The sequence below is a fragment of the Pagrus pagrus genome (assembly GCF_965226575.1).
Source record: "Pagrus pagrus genome assembly, chromosome: 1".
NCBI classification, from domain to species: domain Eukaryota; kingdom Metazoa; phylum Chordata; class Actinopteri; order Spariformes; family Sparidae; genus Pagrus; species Pagrus pagrus.
The window spans coordinates 23,153,730-23,178,952 of NC_140185.1; the positions used below are offsets into that span (position 1 = coordinate 23,153,730).

General features: G+C 40.4%; 1 protein-coding gene across 4 annotated transcripts in view; it reads right to left on the reverse strand.

Annotated features, from left to right (window-relative positions):
• Positions 1-524: 524 nt before the first annotated feature.
• mical2a (microtubule associated monooxygenase, calponin and LIM domain containing 2a) overlaps positions 525-25,223 on the reverse strand; it is a 35,898-nt gene continuing 11,199 nt past the window's right edge. The window contains exons 4-23 of one of the 4 annotated variants that reach the window (XM_084348877.1): positions 20,655-20,862; positions 19,685-19,801; positions 18,496-18,597; positions 15,825-15,980; positions 15,605-15,705; positions 15,082-15,339; positions 14,067-14,182; positions 13,769-13,895; positions 13,591-13,681; positions 12,759-12,906; positions 11,151-11,350; positions 10,225-10,328; positions 9,969-10,040; positions 9,741-9,875; positions 9,286-9,396; positions 7,851-8,117; positions 6,478-6,585; positions 2,884-3,064; positions 2,696-2,772; positions 525-2,600 (exon numbers count right to left, since the gene is read on the reverse strand). In XM_084348877.1, the coding sequence (XP_084205003.1) occupies positions 2,196-2,600; positions 2,696-2,772; positions 2,884-3,064; positions 6,478-6,585; positions 7,851-8,117; positions 9,286-9,396; positions 9,741-9,875; positions 9,969-10,040; positions 10,225-10,328; positions 11,151-11,350; positions 12,759-12,906; positions 13,591-13,681; positions 13,769-13,895; positions 14,067-14,182; positions 15,082-15,339; positions 15,605-15,705; positions 15,825-15,980; positions 18,496-18,597; positions 19,685-19,801; positions 20,655-20,862 (3,084 nt within the window). In that variant the 3' untranslated portion in view covers positions 525-2,195. Of the gene's footprint in view, positions 2,601-2,695; positions 2,773-2,883; positions 3,065-6,477; positions 6,586-7,850; positions 8,118-9,285; positions 9,397-9,740; positions 9,876-9,968; positions 10,041-10,224; positions 10,329-11,150; positions 11,351-11,788; positions 11,919-12,758; positions 12,907-13,590; positions 13,682-13,768; positions 13,896-14,066; positions 14,183-15,081; positions 15,340-15,604; positions 15,706-15,824; positions 15,981-18,495; positions 18,598-19,684; positions 19,802-20,654; positions 20,863-25,223 lie in introns of those variants that run through there. The other 3 variants (XM_084348878.1, XM_084348879.1, XM_084348880.1) reach the window with 3 other exon arrangements.

Here is a 25,223-nt window from a genome sequence, read left to right on the forward strand (position 1 = left end):
ATCTCAAGGGGAATAGTCCTGATTAAATAAAGGTTAGTTGTGCCATAAATAAAAAGCAAATCTTCCTGAGCAGATAGCGTGTAATTACAGATGTTCAAATTTCTATTTTTCTGAGCCCATGAAGGAATTCTCATCCACGCTGACTTTAAATTTGATCTTAAAAATTTCCTTCTCGACCTTGAAAACATTAGTTTGTTAAATTGCACGCAGGACATGCTCAGATTATCAATGATGATTTTTGTCAAAAGATCAAAAGCTCCAAAACAGAAATTACGTTTGTTTGTTTTACAGAATTTTTAATGTTTTGAGAGGAATACTTAAATAAACCTGAATTGATGTTACCCTTTTTTCTTCTCTTTACTAGTTCAAACAAACCTGATAACCAGAGTGAATTGCCAATCCATTCTGCTTCATTATTCAAACTATCTGAATCACTAAAAAATACAGTTAGCTCACTCCAAAACAGCTCAAGGATCAATGACAAACACTGAAGACGTCCATTAGTGATGAGTTTAGTCACTCAGTGTCACTTCAGACAAACATCTTTAATTGCCTCAGCACTGTAAATGTTGTTTTGTGTCAGTTATTCATCGTCAGTATCACATCACACACGACCATGTGACCATGCACGTGATCACCTTCAAAACGTCATTTCTCCTAACCATCCAGCTGGATCACACACTTCAAAAAAGTCTTCAGCTGAACGAGAGGGAAAGAGAAAAATGATCTAAAACACGGAGAAGACTAGCACATGATTAACAACAGATGAAAGCACAAAGTAGAAAACGTTTATGAGAACAAAATACTGACATTCATAAAGAAGATGATATCTGTATGTTGGCACCATCATGTTACAGTTTGCATGATTTTCATCTTGTTTTACAGATTTATAAAATAAATGTCCAGTGAGTGTGGATGGAAGTTCTTTGGTATTTAAAACAAACACTGATATCTTCCACCCCGTCACTGCACTGTAAACCAGACATGTGACTCATATTACATGCAGCAGATTCAACGTGAAAAAAAAAAAATTAGGTAGCTGACAACAAAACAAACATCATATTGCAAATCCAGCACATCATGCCGTAAAAACGTAAAATAAAAGCTGATATCATTTTAAAATATTTAATAAAGAAAAACAAAATACTCTGAAACTCTAAAGTGCTTCATCAGCATCATTAGATGTGTAGTGTGTCTGAATAGGAAGCGACTGTGTGGCTTCCAGTCGGAGAGGTTTGCAGTTGGTTTTCAAACAACACGCTTTAAAATTAAGGCAAGAGTGGCAAGCACACACACACACACACACACACACACACACACGCACACACACACACATCACAGCATGCTCACCAGCTTCTATTGTCTACAGTTAAATCTCTCATAAATCAATGATATAAAATGCCACTGTCTGTAATGGCATACAAGAATGTCTCCTTCTGCCCTCATGGTTCTTTCTAAGAGTCCACAGTAGATGGCAGCAAAGTCAAACTAAATACTGAGAAGGAAACTCACCAGAGCACAGCATCAAAAGAGATTCTTTGGGTTTATCCACAGAAAAATCAATGAAAACAGGTCATGAAAGTAAACGGAGCGGTCAGAGTAAATAAAGGTTATCAGCACACTGTTGACATGTGTGTAAAACACACATACCTGCATATATAATAAAAAAAAACATATGGCTGGAGCACATATGTATAATCAAAAGAAAACCTGCCTGGAGTTTCAGGCTTTTCTCTAGCGTGACAGTTTACTGCGACGACGAGGCAGTTGTCAAACATAAAGTGCATCAAGTCGGTCAGTCATAACCTGAGTTAAACTATTTCAACTGCAGGATCCATTTTTCCCAGACAGTTTGTAAAAGGTTGAGTTCTACAGCAACGATGATCCGACGTTTCAGCAGTCTTGAGTCTTTAATGCACTGATTGTGGCCTGTTTATACATCTGATAGGTACTGTACAGTTTCCACATCAAACCCATGGCAACATGATTTGGTGCAGCTTTCATTTTGACAAATGTCCCAAAATTTTGTCTCTTGTCTTTGGCTGAAGTACATCCAACACACTGACCTACCTATAGTATCATCATAAAAGGCAAGTAAACATTAAAAGGTGCTTAAAAAGGCTACGAATGATATCAAGATGAGAACACTCCAGCTAATGTGCCACTCAGCGACAGATATGGAGTCAGCTGTGCGTCTACATGAGCCTGTGGCCTATATGCTCCTGCAGCCACAGCAGCAGAGGCTGTAGAGAGCTGGGCCCATCAGGCACAGCCTCTGTGTACATCTGCAGCAGTACCTCTTGTAAAACAAGCAGCAGGGGCAAGCTCATGCTCAGTAGCTCATACAGGGATGCATAGTCCTGGGCATTGTCCCTCAGGTGGCCGGCAACGGCCTGCGCTGTACTACGCACACGGCGGGACAGATACGAGGGGGCATTACACACAGCACGAGTCACACTCAGGGGCCAGCTCAGCTGTTTCCTTATGAACGAGCTGAAGGTACCTGCGGAGGATTCACCCTGCAGGTCTGCTGTGCTGCTGGACTCAGAGCTCTGTCCATCATCAGCACATCGCTCCTGAACTTCAGCTCCAAAACGGTTCTAACACAGAGGACATGACGGACAGAGAGGTTAGATATTTGGCAGTCAATAGTGCTTAAATTCAAAGGATGTTGTTAGAAATGCAAAGTACTCACTGAACGTAGAGACAAATTCCTTCGTAGGGTCGTCCCATTGTTGCGCTGATCGAAATGAAGCTTGCAGTACAATTTCCCTGTAAGATTACAGCAAACAAAGTCAGCACAAAGCAGCCAAATGACTACTGAACTTTTTGAGTTATATGTAGATCCAACACAGCTGAGAGCTGACATGTGATGATACGAACCCTGTTCAGAGTCAAAGGCGTGCGCTCCCTGCCGCAGCGTAGAGCCGCAGGTAGAACAGCGAAAACACTCCCTGTGGAAGTAGAGCCCCTCGGTGCAGACCCTCTCCACCATGTACACACGCCTATCACATGAGTGACACTTGTCACCCGACGGGGGGAACGCCCTTCGTACTGAGCCGCCCTGGGAGACAAAGCACAGAAAGAGTGTTGAAGGAGGAAAAAACAGTGAAATCATAACCGCAGATGAAGACGAGCACTAACGTCACTCATTAGATTAAGAGCTGAAACACTGATTTTGATATTTCAACTCAATTACTTTTTCACATTTGGACTGCAACTAATGATCAATCGATTAAACATTTAGTCTTTAAAAACATAAAAAGAATCAGAGCCCAAAGTGACGTCTTCAAGTTGTTTCATTTTGTTCAACCAACAGTCATAAAATCTTTGCGGAGATCTCTCCTCTGTGTGAAAATGTGGCACGCATGATGGTAATTTATTCCATAGTTGTGTCCTTTGTTGCAAGATACAAGGTTACTGGAGTGATATCTTTAATTTGATGTCCAAGATATTAAAAGGTTCAGATTGTCCCAGATCCAGTTTTAATAATTTTGTGGACATCTAAAGAAGGAAAGAAACTGACACTGGCGCAACGCCGCTTCTTGGTGTGTGGACTTGTCACTGCAAAAAAGCTTATCCTCTTATTCCGGAAAAAGACGGATGTCCCACCACTGATGTTATGGCTCACGGAGCTGACGGACACACTTGGACGTGCTGGGTGGGTTGCTGTAGGTAGGGGATGTGGGTCTTTTTTTGCCGGTCTCTGTTTTCCTTTTATTTATTTATTTATTTTTATTTTCATTTTTTGTTCATGTCCATTTTGATATTTTGTCTATATAAAAAAGAAGCATTGTAATAACAATTTTGTGGCTTAATATTTTGAATATTTCAGAAACGTGTTTGCTCGGCAAGACCATAACCATTACGATTTTGACGTAAGAACATGAAATCTAAGAATGATATCAGGACACAATATGTTTTGCGAGGCAGAAGTCGACATGCACTGTTGAAACAGATGAAGGTAAAACATGCAAGAAGAGTGACAATGTGATAAGTAAAGTGCAAGATAACAACACACACAGCCGTGTCAATTAATCTTTTCGACCCATATCAACGCTTTGCACGCCTACGCCCTTTCCTGTAAGTCTTTTTGTTCAGATATTCTCTTGGGAATATTTTGAGGACAGCGCTTGTTTGAGGCTCCATGTCTGGGGTCATTTTCAGAGAGGGTGACCGCTCACTTTACTTGAAGACTCCTTTGCAACTACACACTAACATTCAGCCAAGAGGAAAACATAGTTCAGGGAAGCAAGTAAGATAATTATAGATAATCACAAGGTTATATGGATAAACACACATGGTTCAGTGAGTTCAGTTTATGGTGTCTAAATAGTTTCTGAATCGCTCTTTAGGAATCAAATTTGATCCAAACATTGAAAAACAAAAACAAAAACCTCGATCATAATGTGCTGGAGCTGCTCCTTTATGTTAAACTTGTGTAAGTCCTGATGTAACATCTGGCTGTTGAGCAGGCGTGGGCTGTTTGGGATGGGTGGAGCAGAGAAACCCACACAGTGCCACCACAAGAGCACACACGCTGCTGCTAATTAAAAGCACAAGGGGCAGAAACAGCAATTTAAAAAAGCTCCCATGAGAAGCAGCAGCCCATTTTACATAAATCTGTCAAATTATAATGAAGAAGATAGTGACAATAATTTAAATCTTGGACTAGGACGCTTGATTTTTCACGTCTCTGGCTTTAAGATGTTACGTTGAGTCTGCACTGCTGGGCAAACACAACGTCATGAACTTTAACCCTTCTTGTTAGTGTATTAGTTAGACTGAGATGAAACTGAGGCAGTCTGCTACAACAACCCTGCAATAAATTGTAATTTCATTGCTTTTTAAAGATGTTGCTTCAATTTTTAAGGTCATTTTCGAGGCTGCTGTAGGTAATTTATCTTTTGGTTTCTGATGCATGGCTTGGACAAAACGCTTTAATTAACAGTTTGGAAAGACAAATATCATGAGCCTTGACATAAGAGGTTGATAACTTTCTTGATTTTTGAGATTATAGCACTATCTACATTTTAAAACCATTGCATCTGGTGAAATAATAATGAAAATTTTAAAGTGTCATGGCTGGTGTCAAAATTGGGCTAACACATGCAAAACAAACAGTACGGTCCTTTAACTCATTAATATTTAGGCTAATAAAAGCAAAACAAGAATATTAGTAATTGAATAATTCCAAACAACCCTAGATCATACTGAAGAGTGACCTTTGACATTCAGTGCCAGCTTTTTAAAATCATTTACCACTATGGTATGGTTAGTGAAAGGTGGTGGTTTTGCAAACAAACTACAGTTAAGGTTGGGAAAAATCGCCATGACAGTAAAAAAAAAAGGAAAAGGAAATAACAAGGTCTGGTCTGTGACAGGAGATGAACTCCAGTCTCCCACATGAATTTTAGCGGAGCTACACACCCATCGACCGCTGGCTAAATAACGGGCACTCTACTTCCTGTCTTGGCACTAAACACTGTCAGTGGTCGTAAAGGTTGACTACAGAATCGTCCAACTGGGTTGGATTAGAAGTGTAGAGGCGAACTGTCTTAACCTTAATTCTGAACTTTTCTCTCTGACTACAGAACAGCCTACAGTTAACAAAAGTTTTTTTTTTTGCCCACTTGGGGACTGTGATCAAATGCACAACACAACATTGAAGTAGGTGCAAAATTAATGTTTTTCTCCACCGTCGAAATAGCTGGTCAAATTTTATGAATACATAAATGCCAATAGATTACCAGTGGGATATTTTTGGCTGGAGAGTGAAGCAAATCTAGCAGCCATTTGACTTCTTTACCAGCATTTGGCTAGTGGCTTATTTACACATCCAGCAGCTATGGAGCAACACTACCAGAAATGTTTCTGTAGTTGTGTTTCTGGCCTCCAATGTTAACTCTCTTTTAGATATTTCTTCTCCAGCCCCTATCAAGTCCTGAGGGAAATATCTGTCTCTCTAGCTGCTGAATGCTCCACTATGTTCACCAGCTGGTCGCTAACTGTCTTTCTGCTGTTTTGATGCTCAGCAGGTCGCTCACAGTGGGTTTTTTTTAGAGCCTTTCATTCGGAAAGAGCAGCCTGCTGCGGTGGAAAACAATGCTATGACAGCAGTGACAGTGGAACAAAACGGTAAAGTTGCAGTCAGACAGGTAAATAAAGACATGAATCTCGCTATAAACCTCATAAAGTCAAAGGGAGCCCAGATTCATGATAACTCTCTGTAGGTTCATCACTATGTGGGACCCCTTTCACATTGTCTAATTTTAAACTTTCATTATAAAAATATATTACAGCCATTTGCCCAAGTGTCTAAAAAAATGATGTTGTACAAAATACTTGTTGTGGTGTAAAACTGGCTGCATGCAACACTTGTGGTCCCAAACATGACGTGCTCTCACATGCAAATAAACACACTGTGAGGGGCAGGTAGGCCAGGGTGGGGTCACAGACCAAGCTTGAAATAGTCACCTTGAGTACAGCTGAGCTGTCTCCTGAGAACAACCCGCTAAGGTGAACACCTTTCTCCTTTATGCTCTTTGTCTGAAACTCTCTAGCCTGTTGCGTCTGAGCTTTTTTCTGCAGGATGAACAAAGGAGAAGCCATCAGTCTCGTCTCCTCAGGACAATGAGACACATTCTCCCACCAACAAATGTGGAGCTTTCTGTGCGTAGACATAATTAGGTAGACTAATAACCATTCAATACGCACTAAACAGCTAAATGATGAAAGACCTTTCTGTTCTACTCTCGCAATAAGACGCAGGCTTTGACAGCTAAGTGTGTATTGTCGGGGGGAGAACAATAACGTCGTTGTGTGGAACGTCGGCTGCCTTATTACGTTAATTTCACACCCCAATTGATGTGGTTACTCATACTGTACGGGAACAAAACACTGAGACAGACGCACAGACCTGGCAAAGAATTCAAAGACAAGAACAGCGGTTCAGCCAAAAAATATCTCTGTCAATAAATCATATAGTGAAGTACTGAGTCTTTGAGACTTAAGTGAGTCAACTTTCAAAGTAGATTCATTACAGTCACCATGAAGTCTTTTTGTTTATGTGTTTTATTCACATATGTCTTGCTCCAAATCTCACCTATACCTTCTAATTTCCTGGAAACACATTAAATGACTCATCCTGCACTTGGGGACGTATATTAATCTTATTTGTCCAATAAACTCTTTCTTTATTTTATGACGCTGCCATGGGTGAATGTTGAACTTTATAACAATGTACAAAAACACAACTTTATAACTTTATTCAGTGATCTGGGTGAAACTGGGTCATGTTCAATGGAAAAAATATTTTCTGGCTTTCACGGTGACATGATCCGGCGATTCTTGGCCAATACATAGTTTTAGCACGTAACTCTCCCTAAAGCCACAAATTTGCCTCAATAAACCTCAGTTCCACACTAAATGACTTGATAAAGTGAACAATTTTGTAGTGCTGATCTGAGCCAAAGCAGGGAGGCTTTTGGAAAAATCTGAATAATCTACATTTGCTGACGTAAGCCAGTGCCTGCAGGCTGGCCCTGGCTGACCTGTTCCACACGGACTCAGACTGGCCAATAATCTGCCTGTGTGTCTGTTTTAGCTTGTGCCAGGTCTGTAAGTCTGCTCTTGCCATTTTCGTCAAGCCGGATAATTTAGGGGCTGACTTCACCATCTGACTAAACATTACACGAGCCTAAATGTATAATCAGGGTGTAATATATAATCAGCATTCACTGTGGGGCCCTTTTTGGGGATCAGAACATGCGACAATCACCAGATTTTAAAAAAGAGGAAAGGAAACAGAAGAGAGAAGCTAAAGATATGAAGAAGGAGACAGTGATCACCTCAGAGACGTGTTCGTCCACCTCCCTGAGGCGCTGGAGGACTCTTGACATGAAGTGGATGGCCGAGTGGCAGGACGGAGAAGGAGGAGGGGGGTCTGCACTCTCAGGCTGAGGCGGGGGCTTCATCTCAACGTGTGTTTGATCAACATGTCTGAGCTTCACTACAGAAAATGGATGCAGGGACTGAGGCTGGAGTTGGGGTTTGGGCAGGGTCTTTGGAGGTGGGCAGACTAAGTGTTCTGCTGCTTCTCTGATACTGACTTCAAACTGAAAGGGATGATATACACATGTGCACATGTGAGCTGTGGTACTCATTTTCATTCACTTAGAGGCTGTAGATCGTTCAAAGGACCATGTAGGTGGCTTTATACGTTTCAGCCCATCAACTACACAAATACTCTACGAGGCCGCCAAACATTTTCAAAGCATAGTTTTTGGAGGCGTCAGTCATGCCAGCACAGCATGAAAATCAACTTGCATAGGTAACTTATTACAGCCAACATTCTGTCTCTGTTATGTTTTGCCAAAGTTATGTAATCATCTCAAGGAACTGTTTCTAAAACTCTTGACATCTAAGACCTGCGAGTCAACAGCCAACAGCTACATGTTAATGAAAGAGACTGTGAAATTCACATCATTCTTTTCTTGACACTTCTTGGCTGCTTTTTGTTGCCGTGTGGGTTTGATTTTCAAACAGCTTAGCTCATGAATACAATGCCTTGACTTGAGCAACTGCCGTGCTTTTTCGTCTTCTTTTCTGTCCCGTTCATTACGACGAATCGGCAAACTCACATTTAAGACTCATATTTCTACCAGTTACGATTCATGAAGGAATCGTCACCAGCATCTGTTAAGCCAAATTGTTTTCATATCAGATTTGTCAGAATTTCATGAGTCAGTTCCAGTTTTTTGCAATTAAAGTGGGAGCTGTAAGATTAACTCCAAACAGGAGGAAGTCAGGATTAAGTACTTATGTAACTTTATATTCCTCCTTATGTTTTATCTTGTCAGCCTCCAATTAAGTTTTGTAATAGTTTGTTCTGGCTTGTAGTTCTACACATAATTGCAATAACACAGTTTGCCTTGTGAAGTTAGGGTCTATGTAAGTGAGGACTTGAGAATGTAAAACCACCAGCATGGTCATTTAAGTATCCAAGAAAAGATCGAAATTCCTATTTAAGGTAAATTATGACTTGTATGTATGTGTTTGAGGTAGGCTATATGTACATAATACTATGTGTTTTCAAATGTCTGTGAGTGTATGTTTGAGTGTTGTTATGTATATAACTATAGATGTCGTGGAGAAGGAAGACAGAATGAGCACAGAGATAACCTTCTATTTCATGTGAAGCTTTACAGACTGTCACTAGTGTTAAAGACTGTCCTTAGGTTAATGTTGTTGTGCCTAAACTGCTGTTTGGCAGCTCCAGACTACCTGTATCTCAGGAGGAGGTTTAGGTGGGAGTGGGACCAGAGGCCTGAGTTTAATGTGCAGAATCTCACTCAGGTCAAGAGTTTGCAGCGGGGAGGACCTCTCACAGTCGGACAGTTTGCAGAAAGGTTAGGAAGAATGTTAATAAATTGGCAAAGAAATAGAAAAGGCTGAAAAGAGTAAATGCTGGAAATAACAGACAAGAGGAGACTTAGCAAAAGGAAAGTTTTGTCTTATTAAAACCGCAGACTGCTGTCAGAGCTCCAGCTCACAACAAGGGACATTAAAACATATTTATGATCCATTTGAAAGAAAGCAAATAACTAGTATTTGCCTGTAAATAAATAGACGTATATGAACATATAGTATATTCTTACATATTTACTTAAAGCCTGAAAACTTAAACAAAATAAAATATCATCTATGGGATTATACTGAACGCATTTCTGTGCTTTTACCTGTGTTCTCCGGATGGTGTAGTTGGGTTTGTTTTCAAATTTGGCCAGCAACTGAGTAGCCATTGACCGCACTTTGTTTTCTTTGGGCTCTTGGTCCTCTCGCACCGGGGAACCATTACTCGACAGATTGGTGGCCTAACAAGAGATAAATAGACCAGATATCACTGTATCAACAATTCTTTTAAGATATTAAGTTTAAAATTACAAGCACATAGTTTAGCAACAAACCTCCTCCAAATAACTGCAGAATTTCCGCCTCCTTTTGTAAATGGGATCTGTACCGTCTGACTTCTTTTCATCCTGTAAATGCAGCACAAAGAAATACGACTGAATATCCAACAGTCAAAAGAAGAGGAGCCAAAACAGCCGCAAAAAACCTCATGTATTAATGGAATATATTATCCCTTAAATCTCGTTCAACAAACATACTGTACGTATATATATTACAAGATCTGAATCAGATCCAAACATTTCAGTGAGTTACCTTTGGTACCCTTTTCCTGGGCAGTGCATGATTGAGCACATTATTGTTACTCCTGACTTCTTTAGATGGATAATCTTCGTTGTTTTCATCCACTCCTCTGGAACCTGCAGTAAAACACATGACTCTATTACAGTTTTTATTGTTTCCACAGTGCACAGCCATAGATGTCAGATGACATTAATGAATAATGACTGTATAGATTGGGAAAGTTCTGAGAGTCATCTGGAAAAAAGAGAGTTACTGTATCTGTGAAGAAAAATGTTCCACTTAAAAAGTATAGGCTTCGTGAATCACTCAGCTGCATGTCAGAGGGAGGTAGGGGTAAGCTGAGGTTAAATAAAACAACATAGCAGAGGTAAGCATTAAATAGTCCCTTCCATAGAGACTGGCAGCTGTCTTCATGTTGTCAAGAATCTCAATTCACAATCAATTGCAATCCTCAGCCCTAAAAGACTTTCCTCTCATGCCAATTTATCTTACTAATAGGGATGCACACCACGTACAATTTTTAACAGGAAACCAAATGAAATTCAAACCATTTCCACTGGAATTTCACCTTTTTGTTGCTGCTTCTACACATTTTAGTTGTACAATGAAAAAAGTATAACGAGGCGGTCCTTGTCTGCTCGTGAAAATGCAGAGAGCAGGATCTTCCTGTTTGCTGCTATGTCCGGCGTATACCGCTCAGCGTTCATGTGGTGACGTAGAGAAGAGGGAGAAATAATAATGAAAGTAATCATAAGCTGCAGCCCTAAGTTGTATCTCCTAGAATAAAGACCATAGATAGAGAGTGCAGAGTGCACTTAAGTACAAAATAGTAGAATTGACTAGAATGCAGTAGAATAGAGTAAAATGGTGAAGAGTAGAATAGAGTATACCACAGTAGAGTACAGTGGAGTACAGGACAGTAGAGTATAGTAGACTACCTGAGGGCGGTAGAGGTGTGCCACGGAAGAGCTCGTAGAACTTGGACAGGTAGGTGATCATCCTGGTCTTATCCAGCTCCTGATCGTCACTCAGCTCCTTCACAGATGTGAACGATCGGATCCCAAACTCACGCTCACTGATGTCAAAGGCCAGCTGGAGGTTTCCAGCATGGTCCTCTTCATTCAAAGATTCAAAATCTCTGATGGAAAAAGACAGTAATGGTCGCTCGAGTAAGAGGAAGGTAATAAAAATAGATGCAGGTCACGGCAAAGCAGCTGGGGAGAACATACGGTTACTGTGTCAGCATGTACAGTTTGAGACCATTTACTTCTGTTTTTTTCTGGTTTACTTTTCCCCTGATCACTCTGAAAAGTGTGTGTAATAAGACTCTTTTAATATATTTTCACTTCTTATTGTGGTTAAAATCATAACTATTTAGGATTCCCTGAATAATGGGACAGAAATGTAACAGTAAGGTTTGTAATAGAGATTCTTGAAAGGATTATTTCTTGACTTTCATGCCTACATGTAGGTGTCAGGTGACTGACAATGAGCAGAGTGTGAGATAATACACACACTGATATGAAAACAGGTAACGTAATCACAATGGAATGACTTACACAGACGCTAATCTTACTCTATCAATTTCCAATCCTGCGGAGGAGTTTGTTTCTCAAACTGCTGGAGAAAATGGCAGCAAATTACTTCTAATGGGAGAAAAAAGCCCAGCTCTGACGTCTTCACCTTCACTGACGGTGTGCAGACACCTTCAGAAATAATGTAAAGAAGAGAGCGGTAACCTAGCAGCAGCACACACAAACTTTGGTGTTATTCTGTAAGTACAGAGGCCCACTCTTTCTTCCTTTCTTTCTCCTCTACAAACCTGCTCCCCTCTCTGCTGACAGGCATGCATATGGAGGAGGGAAGGGGAAAAATGCCAGTGGTTCCTGGAAACTTACAGGACCGCATGAAATTGTAGTGGCTTTGGCGAGGTATGAAGGCAATAATTAAAGTGTGAGAGGATATAATTAGATTTGTAAATGTACTAATCTACAGTTGAACTGAATAATCCCATGCTGTGTAAGGCTGTCTAACCCTAAAAAGTGGAAAACTAAGGCACAGCTTCTGTTTTTTGAGTTGTTTTTCTCCACTGCGGAGACGGAAAAGGACATTTATTGCATTTAATTTCTACCCAGTATTTATTTCTCTTGATAAAATGTGTGAAACGTACACGGCTTAACTCCTCTTTTTGCACCCTTTACTGCCAGCTAGCTTTACATACAGCTAGGACAGCTATGTATGGAGTATTTCACACGTCTATCAGCACTCTTAAAAAAGGTCAAGTGTTTTACAAGAAGGAGGTAGAGAGCGCAGCAGAATGCACACATAGATTAAAGTGTCACTCTCATGCCTAGCATATTTAACACACCCACAAGAAACAGATTTCATCACAACTAGTTGTCACAAGGAGGGTACTAGAGGGAGTTTTTACAGTAAATACTGGTTTGTTCGTGTGAATGTACGCAGGCATCAAATACTGTAAAGAGATAAGATGTCAGAGTTTTGTCACAGGCTGGCACTGGTATTATCTGATGTGTGTTACGTACATCAGCTGGGGTTTGAATCTGTGGATGAGGGCACAGAGGGCGATGCCACTTTTCCAAGAAGTCGTCAAATCTGTGATCACCACATTCCTGTAGCCCTCTGTCTGTTTCTGGCACCAGGTGAGAAGCCTCGCCGGTCTGATCTCTGACTCTACAAAAGAAACATCGTATTTTTCAGTAAAACAATGCATTCCTCACATAATTAGACCCTCAGGAAGTTCAAGCTGAAGAGATGTCACAGGCATGGACCAACACATGGCGTGATAATAAATAAGATCATGACAGACTGTCAGGGAGTGGTGCCGAGGTATGTACAGATCTTTCTCATCTTTGTCCAGACACGTACTTCCTCAGTGCCTTTGGTGAATGAGTCAAGTTACTTAAGTTGAACATACAGCTCAGTTCAGCATGTTGAGCTTCTGTCTTTACTGTCAGCTCCAGTTTTTCACATCCATTTTATCAGCATACATTCATACACACTCAAAACGATTATAGAGTATAAACACATTTAAAACAGGAACATAAAGTTAGGTTTAACTTGGAGGAAGAGATATGTGTGTTTGACCGTTCTTTTCACAATCCGGCGGCTCTACTGTCAAAGCTTCCTTCTCCCAGTGAACCCACATGCTCAAACAAACCTAAGATTGTGCCTTACTCCCTAAACAATGGGAGATGAGGAGCCTTTCAAACTGACAGAGGAAAGGAAACTCTTATCAATCAGCCTGATTACTACTCTAAATCGTCTGAAGATGAGTCAGCAGCAGACATGCTTTGAACTGCGTAATCACCCATGAAAACAACAACACAAGAATCTGCCAATTCCTGTAAATCATACCACGTCTGCTGAGATTGACAGGCCGGCGTATGGTAGCAGCACGCTCCAGAGAGCAGGTATTCAGCTCTCCACTGATGTACAAGTGACGCACCTGCAACAGAAAGAAAATGCAAAATTGTTATAATCAAGATACTTAAGAATTTGTGTGTATTTGTTAAAAATGGAGTCTGACTGTCACCTGGTGTGGCCTGACACAAGAGGAGTTGAGGTTGGGGTATCTTGTCCCAGGGTCTATGGTGTACTGTTCAAAGTTTTTGGCAATGTTTTCAGGTGTTGTCTGTGGTAGTAGCCTGTAAATACTCTCCCTATAGAAACACACAAATATAGAGAAAGATACACAGAGTTATCTATCACTTTAACATGACGATGTTAATTTTTTAAATTACAAATATGCACACAGCACATTCAGACTGTGAGTGTCCAAACACAGTACTTAACCGTATTAAAAGACATAAATGAGTGTGTGGTGTGTGTACCTCTCTGCCAGCACTTCCTGAACCGTGCGACCCTGAGCCCAGCTCTTCACCATCCAGGCCGTGTCAAAGGCAGCCAGGAAGCCTCTGGCGCAACCCGTCCCCATGGGCCAGAAGGGCTGCACAGAGAAGACACAACAAATACACAAATGAATGAATACGTCAGCAAACATGAGACAAAACAACATCAACACTTCCTTACTTTAAAATAACAAAATCACAATTGCGATACACTGAAAGCCAATTAACAGCACTAAGTATTTAAAGACAAATGTTGTCATGATTTTGAAACCGCAAAACAAAACATTACAGGTGATATAACATATACATTATATAATGTACAATGACAGCATTATATTACGAAAGACTCAGAGGATAAGGCATAAGCACAAGACGCGGGTGAATATAGTGGAGAAATGTATGTTTGGGTGTGGTGCGTCAGTGATTTGTGAGGGGAGGAGATAACCGGTATGTGAGTGTAGATTTCGTTTTACAAAAGAAAACCATGTATGTACATGAAAAATATAAAGACAACAGATAAATAAAAGGGGAAAAGAGACAAAATGTGGATAAATAATAGTTTTCAGTGCTTATCAAAAAAATGTATACAATTTGTCCAGTTGCTTTTGATCTTTTTTGACAGACTTTGGTGTCTGTTTGTTGTCATGTTTTGCTTTGTAAGGTCACATATCAAAGTCTTTAACATATAACAAATAAGGTGATTGCCTTGGTATGTCCACAGTAAAAATTAAACTGCCTCAGGGATCATCATCAAGGATGAGCCTGTATACAGAGAAAAGGAGGAGCGACTCACAGCCCACGCGAGCAGGAACATCAACACTTCTCCTCCACAGACTCTTTACTCTGCAGCATCTAGCCAGAGCAAACTGAGCCTCCCAGCCATGACTGCCACACTGGGTAACAGCTTCTTTCCCCAGGCAGCCAGACTCCTCAACATCCTGCATTCACCTGAACCGAGCTCACTTGACTTTACTTGATACACCTTCCACTTCCTTACCTCTAGCAGGCTGTCGCCAACCAGTGCCACCAGCAGCTGGTGTCCAAATCTCTCCCGGACCAGAGCAGCGTTCTCTGAGGCGTGCATGCTTGTGAAGTCGAACATTGCTACATCTGGCTGCCCACAGTGGTTCATGGCAAAATCCAGCGTAGGAAGTTGGTAGTTGGTGCCAAAGTCAGCAGCCTCTCGGGCGTAGCACAGGAGAGCTTCCTGGTTGACATTCTCACTGCTCAGCAGCATTTGGGTTTCTATGTAATCCTGTTGAACAGAAGCATGGCAGTTCACTCAGAGCGTGTCTACGCACTTCTAAAAGATTGATTTTGTTAATGATCTGTTCCCTTAAATAAAACAAAATCATATTATTATTATTATTATTATTATTATTATTATTATCCCAGGCTAGTATGAAATCTAAACTAATGCAATGACTGGCTGCCATAACAGCACAAAATGCAGTTTTAGAAAGTAATACAGTTAAACTTAAACTAAATAATAAAAACATGGATTACAATGTTCTACTCACATTAATGACGACTCCCTTGTCCAGCAGGCTCTGTTTCTTGGCAGTCATGACAAAGTAATGCGTGTTGTCCCTGTAATACACAATGTTCTCCAGGTCGATACCTGCAACAAATGATGTGGTTTGAGAATGATTAAAAATGTTGTAGAGGTCATTTGGAGTGACTGACTCAAACCCATTAATGTGTTATTCATTCGTGCATTTGACCGGGCGTCTCTCCTACCTGTCTCCTCTTTGAGGTCAAGGAAGAACTTCTGGTTGAAGATGAAGGCCACGCCGCTGATCTCTTCTACTTTGGCCTCTGCAGTGGTGTTCCTGTTGATGAAATTGGCCGTGATGGCGATTGCAAGTTTTCCCCTGAACTCTTTCCTTTTGAAACCTGGAGAGAAAACCAGTGAGAGAGAGAAAGAAACAGAGGTGATGTTGATCTACCCAAATAAACCAGTCGTATCGACCTTTCTGTCAAAGCCAAAGGAAATCTAGCTTTGAACCATAATTACGAGGCAGTTATTTTCGGATAAGAGGCAGCTTACCAAGGTGAGCCTTTTTATAGCCAAGTGAACAAAAGCAATGGGTTGTAAGAGGCACCAGAATTGAATACTGTAATCAGTTTTAAACTCCTTTTGCTTAATTAGAGCAGAGTCTTTCATTTAAACAATTTCATTCATGTACTCATAGTTTTAAAAAAATCCCTTCATTCATATGTTCAAGGAATCTGATTCAATGGATGAACTGAACTGTACAATAGTTCTTTTGAAAACTTTCCATGTCAGATATTTTGAATCAGAAAAGAGGAACACAGAAACCAAAACTCAAGGGTTCTCTGAATGTTAACTTTCTATGTCCCGAACAAAACCAAAAAACCCCGAGCACACATTAAATGGACTCAAAGGTTCAACATTTTACTGGTAGATTTTCAATTTACAAGGTTCAAGCTTAATTGATTTAAGTTTTACAGAAATTTTAGTCCCTTTATGCTACTCAGTAAAAACTTTTTTTACGGTGGAGTGCAGTGAACTAGTTGAGAAATCTCACAGCATGAGCAAAGAAGCTGCCCTGTACTTGTTGGTATGGCAGCGAACCTTTCTGTATCGCTTAATAGACAGCAGCGTGGTGAGGATAGGTTGGTGTTGTCTTTTTTACTTTTTCAAATCAGCAAAAACTCACTAAAATGTCACTTACTCTAAAGATGTAGGCGCAGGAAGGAAAGGACAGTGAATGTGAGACAGTACTATCTGGGGTCAGAAGGAAAGTGTCTGAAACTGTGTCACCATTCGTGACAAGGAGGACCTTTTCCCCTCCGCAGATCTCATTGTTTTTAACTCTAACTGTAGCTAGGCCACATGAGCAGGCTGACTGCAGGGGAAAATAATTTCCCCCAGGCTTTTTCATTATTGAAGAATGAGCTAAACATCTCGATCTGCCCCAGAAATGCCCTTTTTAGGAATAAGCATCTGATGTGAAATTGGTTGTTAGATGACAGCATTTTTAGTCGAGACCAAAACAGTGAGGTAGCGAGATGGAGGGAGTCCAGCATGCATGCATCAGCTGCTGCACTGAGCCCCAGCTCTGCTCTATTTCTGTTACAGGGTTTGATGTACATCCTTTCCCGCTGGGAGAGATCAATGGCTTCATGCTAGTTTATGTTTCATTTATAGCTTCACAACAGAAATACTGCAGTTATTCAAAGAGTCCAGAAACAGTCCTGTGGGACGCCTTGGGCTGTTCAGTAAACAGAAGGTGTTCTGGGTTTTATCTGAGTCTGTCAACACTAAAACACGACTTCTTGTTCCACATGATGCTTCAGAGAAAAACAGCTTTGGAGACAGAAAGTGTCGAGCAAACATTTTGCTTACCTGCGACAGATACTCAAGTAATGCGTTCAGCCGAAAAATAAAAGCTGCTACATGCTGTATGTTTTTATTTCTGAAGCTTTGACATAGGCATCACAAAACAGAATCGACCAGTGTGTAAGCCTAATTAATCAGAAATATATTCACATATACTGTACAATTAAAGTGTTGAAATAAAATACATTGTGTGAGTTTCCTAACTGATGGTAATTGGAAATATATGACAATGTTTATAAACTTCACTGGAGTAAACAACAACGGAACAACAGAAGCCTTGAACACTCAGAGCTTCGGTTATTTCTTAAATGCTGTTATCTTGAGATAACAAGTTAATTAATTGTGATCATTTTCTCGTGATCATGGATTAATTTATCTCGTTATCTCAAGAAAACGAGCTTTGTTATCCTGAAATAACAAGAAAAACTGGCCCATTATCATCACCAGTGCCAGCATGCACACATGGCGTCTCGATAATCTGATTTAAGATGAAAATATCAGAAACTAACACTATTATAACAGCTATTCCTACAGTAGCCATTATGTAAATGGCCTCATATCAAATCAATAGATAAACATTCAAATGGTAAAAGTTTATAAAAATGTCATATGGTTTGCTTTGAAACTCCCAAACTCACCCCACAGAGCAGTGTGTGTGTGTGTGTGTCATGGTGCACTCAGTCCACTCTCACGAATCCCATGAAGTCATTCTCTCAAAATAAATGATCTCGTTATCTCGGAAAAACTTGGGAACTTGTTATTATGGGAAAAATGAGGAAATAATGTTTGATCCATGACTGTTTAGGGCTTCTTTCCCAGTATCAGAAAAAATTACCTTAATATTAACTCCTTGTTTTAAGAACATTTCAATCTGAGAGGGACCATTGGGACAGATGGGAACCTATACATTTGGGTCCTAGATTGCTCCTTTCTTGATCAGACACAAGTAACTTTATATCGTACTTAGTGGGCTAAGTTAAGTACATCCTTGAGGCATCTGTACTGTCTCTCTACTGAGACATCTATTGTTTGCCATCTTCTCACCTTCCAGAGTATTCCTGCGTCCGTCAGCCCCCACCACGACGTCAAACTCAAAGTTAGCCACAGGATGATCAGCAGGTCGGATTGCAGCCCTCCACCCAAGCCCTGAGTACGACACAAATAGAGTGAAAGAGGTGAAAAACACACATAATTCAAATCCTAGGAATAATCCTTTAGCGCTGTTTTGTTGCTCTGATGCCAGTAAAATAAGAATAATGGGTCTTTTCATGTCATGTTTCAGGAAATAAGGATGGCTCCAAGCATGTTCATGTAATACAAAGACGCTCGATATCTGCCAAGTGCACTGGATCTGCCCTGAAAACTTGACTAACAGACGAAACACTGTTTCAGCTTTAATATTAGCTATTGCAAGTATACAAAGTGAGTGCTGCAGGAGCGTGAGACCAGCACAGCAACAGCTTGGTGGTTTGTTGTGTAACATCATGTGGAAAATACATTCCATGATGTCAAGGGCACAGCTAAGTCTGTCGCAGCAGAACACAGAGGATAAGTTTGTGTCCAAATTTAGACGAGGCTCTCGTTGTTATCAGCATATTGATATTACAGCTGAAGAGAGAACACCTGACAACAGCATGCAAGTTCCCCCTCAGAGTTTATAGTCCAGTGTGGGATGAGAGGGCAAGTAGTCATCTACTGTACAGTGCAGTGTACATGCTATAAAACATTTAATGAGAGAGATAAGATTAAGATATTACCTCTACCTTTTGTTTTAACAAAGGAAACAATGTCAGTCACTGGCATTAATGTGGTTTATGTGCCATACAGAGCAGGCATACATTCGAGCTCTGAGTCATGCAGTAAACTTGAACTCCATTAACCTCATTGAAATATGATGAAAAACTAGATCCGTGCCAATGTTTGTCTCCTGTTTATTGGTGGCTGTCAAGGAAATCAAATACTGCAGGATGAGAAGTCCCATACTAGCAGGGGCGCCCAACTACAGAGAGATCCTCATGGCAGCTACACAGACTCTGTCTGACAAGATGCAGCCTGACGTCTACATCGTGCTTTACACATTATTAAACTTCTAAACCTAATCCTAGGTTCCAGTCGTATTGATCCCAGATGCTTAAAACTCCTCATCTTCCCAAAGCTTGCCAGGCCATAAAACAACTGTCAAGTGAATGTAAAAGCACTGTTAATCTATTGTTTGGAAGTGTGGGATGGATACCTTCATTTTCCTGATCCTCCGGTGGCTCCAGCAGACTAACAAACTCCACATTGATGTGAAACTCCACTGCAACAATCAGGGCCACCTTCAGTAGGATCAGCTGCAGCTGCTGGATGCCTGTTAGACACACAGATGTTAGTGAAAGTGCACAGAAGTAAAACACTGCCAGACTTTGTTTGTGTTATGTTGTCTTGACACTGTTGAGAGCAAGACCTGAACTCCATTACTCTCTTTTATTTTTACTTCCTCTTGTTGTTATGTCCGAAATATTTCAAAGAATAAATGTTCAAATGATATCGAAAATAATTAAAAGGGTAATCAAATAAATTCAACAATATAATAAATCATTATTTCATCATTATGTCCCATATAGGTTTTATATTTAAGTAATTTTGTAGAAAAATGTCTAACTTTTCTTTTACATCCATTTCCTTCCAAAATACTGGGGACGCACGGTTTACCGCTATGGATAACCGATAATTATGTGCTTCTCACGGCCGATAACGATGAGATAACAGATCATTTCACATCCTAACCTGTAGTCTGTGCACAGCTGAGGGTAAGAAAGGCGAAGATGCAGTGAGCAAACACAGATTATTTAATATTCCACAGCTCTAATAAGATTTGTCTTGTTAAAACTTTTTCCGTCCTCGCTGAACCCATTTACTACAAGTTGCAATAGTGTTGCTATTTATTGGCTATAATTTTATAATTGGCCAACAACGTCCCGATAAATATTGAGCATTCGTAGAAAATACAATGTTACAACAGCCAAATCACATGAAAGACGAAAAAAAGAGAAATGTGATACAAGATACAAATAAGAATAAACAACAACAGATAGAATTAAATAAATAAATAAGTTAAGTTCGAGAACAGATACTATACATTCTGAAAATAATATGTATTATGTAATATGTCATCACAAGTCAATCAAAAGCAATAGCACCACATTTTTTCAGATACTCACTGATGTGATCTATGGCCCCGGCACAGAATTTTCCATAAAACTTTTTGGCCCCGAGGCCCCGCAGGTCATGAATAGTGTAGGGCCAGAGGTGCAGCACATTGTTCCTCGAGAAGGAGTCTCTCTTCTCGATCACCACCACTTTGGCGCCCATCAAAGCAAGTTCAATGGCCGTCCGCAGGCCGCAGGGGCCTCCTCCGATGATGAGGCACTACATAAGAGAGAATGACAAATTGCCCTCATTAGCCACACAAGGGACACATTGAGGTGACGTCTTTATTCACAGAAGGCTGAGACATTTCCTGCAGTGAAGGCAGATATGAATCCTACATGTTTATTAACATATCAGGGAGCATTGGCACGTCTACACAGATCATGAGATAGAGCCGTACTTTACTACACTACTGCAGTATTTAAAAGTTTAGAGTGTCTCACTCAAGAACACTTCAGCAGGATAGACACTGAGGATCATTCCAGTCTTGAGACGACTTCTCCAGGCCACCAAGTGTGTGTTTAGCATAACATAAGAGTTAACAAGCGCCTCAAAAATGTTTGCCAACATCTTCCATCAATTTTAACCATTATTACAGCCTTAAAATATCTAAGGTGTTATTCATGCACCGGCCTCACCCAAAAATGCATGAAGTCAGTTGGTTGAGGTTACAGCGTGTGTCTGAGAATGTGGGGCTCAAACATGACATCATCCTCTTGAATGATAGATGAAAGAACTGACGTATGTGCGCTGGCAAACTGTATCTTCTTTCCTTCTAAACATGTTAAGAGGCACTCTAGGGAATTGTGTAGAGAGGAGAGGTGACACTCAATCCAGGACCAAACCACTTCTGAAGGTTTTCCCTGCTGTGCTCAACAAGGTGGACAGTCTCCTGTCTCGATAGCCTAACCAAATTAGTGCAGAAATGATCTTTTTTCCACCTTCCCTGGACATTCATCCAGCAGGACAAAGAGCCACCACTCTAATCCCGAACTCTAAATCCCACCAGTATGCAGCCACATACTTAAACAGAAGGACTCACTTCCTGCCATCCTGTGTGTCAACCAACAGGATAACACAACGTGGGGATAGGCAATCAAACTGGGTGCTGCTTATGGAGCACCCAGTGCCAGCTGATCAAGATCCCAAATCATACCCTAAATGGCTCTCTGCTCCTGCACAAAAAACACAATAATTGTTGCTTTAGTCATTCCATGTTCTCCCTCTTTGAGGCCTCACAAAGGATGTGGGTGATGAGGAACACCATGTGTCATCATCTGTTGCCTGAGGTTATCAGGATGAGGTAATCACAGGTGTGAAGCACACACACAGGTGGGGGAAGAGCTGCCTAGACAAGCCTGCCTGCTGGCCTCGTTTTTCTAACTCCCAACAAAAGGTTAGTAAGTACTGACTATTTACATAGCCAGAGACAGAGATGGAAGGATGTTGTCAAATATACGCAGTACTAACTCGTTTATTCAGATGTAGGTATGTTAACAACGTGCAAATGTAACTGTTTTTATCTGTCTCTATCAGTCATCAGCAGTACCAGGCTCTTTGTTCTCTCCTGTTTCCATTCGCTGATCTATTTTTCCAGATATGAGGCTTTTCCTGATGGCTTGCTCCACATCTGCTGAGTCAGGACACACACGCTTCCTTTCAGCTTAACCAACTGTGACCTTGCTCGGATCCCAGCTCCACATCGCTCTTGTCGCTTTTGTCCCCCGCTTCCATAATGAACCCTATCTGTCAGAGCCTTTTTTAATCTCACTGGACAGTGTGCCTTATGTAAGGAGCCCTACTATCGCAGCATCTTGATATAAGTGTTAGGAAACTAAAGCTGCAACTAACGCTTATATAATAATATACTGAAATGTCAATGACAACTGCCCTGAGCCCAAGATGAAATCATTAAGTTGCTTATTTTGCTCAATCAACAGTCAAAAGCCAAACATATTTAGTTTACTATCATAATTGACAAAGAAAAGCAGCAAAAATTTACATTCACATTTAACTTTTTGCTTGAAACAAGACATTTCTTGGCGACACATTTTGTGCCAAATGACTAATTAATTAAGCGCCAAATCATTTAAGCTCTACAGGACACAAAAACAATATCCTCCCAAACCTAAAACCAAACTTTCAAGCTGTGTGACTGTGGACGCTGTTTGCAAGAAATGAATCTGGGGCTTCACGTGGATCCACTAGTTGTTCTCAACATCATATTATTGATAATAATAAAAAAGATCAACTTATTCACAGCAAAACTTTATGAGAAAGAAACACACAGTGTCTCTGTGGCCAGCTGTGTCAGGCCCATAAAACACGGATGACATCACATCCTTTAAAGATTGCTGCTACAGCGGGAGTATGAAGATGAGGTGCCGAGTGATTTCACATCTGTCACTGTTTAAAGAGCTGAGTCGTCATAAAAACACGAGTCGTCACCTTGTGATTCTCCCTGGGAGAGGAGAAATCGGTGATCAAGTGAAAGCAGACTGTCTGTCCTGTCAATGATTAAAACAGGCGTCATACTGCTCGTGTGCTGTACATGTGTGAAATTTAATAAGCATCTTATTAAATATCAGGCTTTTAGAAGAAAAAAGGCAATCTCGTGAATTCAGTTAGTGTTTCAATAATGAACACAATCAACTGTTTGTACATCTGGTTTACTACTTCAGTACACAGTGCCACTTTTCATTTTATAGCTCAACCTGGTGGATTGCCAGAATTACGCAATCTGACCTAAAATGTCTGGCGCAAAGGTTTAGGAGAGTCACACTTCTTCTTACCTATTTTGATTGTTGGCTTAAATCGGACAGAACCTGTAAAACTGGGCTCACGCTGAAGCATTTAAAACACACTTTAATAACAACCTGGGTCTGGCTCCAACCTTTGAGGAAGAGCCTATAAAGAGCAGAGCACACCCTCCATATAACTGGGTCCAAATATTCATAGTTGCTGAGTGATGCTGTCTGTTTCTCTGTGCAATAAAAACACTCTTTCAAGCTCAGGGCAGCTGATGCCTGGAAGGTAATCACAGTCCTCCAGGTTTTCCTACTTTCCCTCATCACCTTTACTGCCAAACACACAACCTAACCCCGAACCACCACCACCGCAGACCTTAATGTGATTTCTTTGTCCCCATTACAGTCATCTCTTCATAATTCAACTCAAAGAATAGCTCTTCTGTAACTCTCCTCTGTGCGTGTTGATGGGATTTGTCTGTAAATTGCTTTCTGAATGCAACTGGCTGTTTTTGTGTTACTTGGCTGCAGGGTTAGATGAAGCGGTGCATAGATGTCACATTGTTTGTCTTCTGTGTCTTGTTTCATTAGATTATGCACATCTGTTGCTTGTTGTGTTTTATGTGCAGTGTTTATGTTGCTTGGCTGTGATTTTATAGCATTTTTACAGTTTCTATGGTAAGATACAATTACATAGGGTGGATACACTGATGTTTCAGCAGTGCATTTATCTATGGATAATGCTACATGATGTTTCTGTACAGCTTTGTTATATAGCAGCTGTCTAAAGAGAAGAAAAATCAGTGTAAAGCAATGTATATCTTTTTAATTTCCTGTCCTGTACATTGGGAGCTTTTGCAGTGAAGGACCGAGTTTTTGCAGAGTCGATGCGGCTATGTCTTGGCAGGTAGCGGTTATAGTGATAACCATGACATTGCCTTTGCTATGGTGCTCCATAGTGTAGGAAACGCTACTAAGGAGGAACAAGGTGCAGATTGTTCAAAAAATAGGAACCACATGAGGTTAAGTCACAAAGTCACTTCCTAAAATACAAAACATCAGATTTAATTGTGAGTGATGAAAGTCCTGTGTAATTTTAGACGCATCACATGTGAGGCTATTTATATCAAGAATTTATTTTCATGGAAAATACAAATTTGGCCTTTAAAGAGCCATCCATGTTTCAGCTCTCCAACTAGTAATGTTGACCACTTTCCAAAGAATGCCACATAATTTTAAGGTTCAGTGTACAGTTACAAGAAATCAGCTTGTAGAGATTTAAAGCCAATCAATGTTAACGTTTGTCTTCTTTCGTTCCTTTAGCTGGCTGCAGTTTAAACCAAAAGGTGTAGTTGGTGCTATAGCTGAGATCAGAGAGTGTTTGCTGCTACAAAGCACTGCATTTAAGTTTTATCATCCTACAAAAAAGTAACTAATAAAGCAAATAAAGTAAAAATGAGTGTATGTGTTTTTCTGTTTTTTAATGAAAAGGTTGCTGTCGGGCAGTTTCTTCTATAGATGGTGGAGGATCCTGGAATAAGGTAGGAGTAGACTTTGACCTAATCTTAGTATGTTAGCACACACACCATCATAACTTTCAAAACAAAGCACATGCACTGATTGACATTGCCCACAGTCAAAGTAAATTTGCTATCAGATACTTTAAAGACTTTTACTTAAGTGCAATAGTACGGGGGACTACGGGGGATCTACCAAAGTAATATTTTTTACACGATATCTATACTCAATTATGACTTTTTGGTACTTTTAACAACACTGATTATTTCATACAGTTCCATTATAAAAATGAATGACTTTTAAGATAAACTGAAA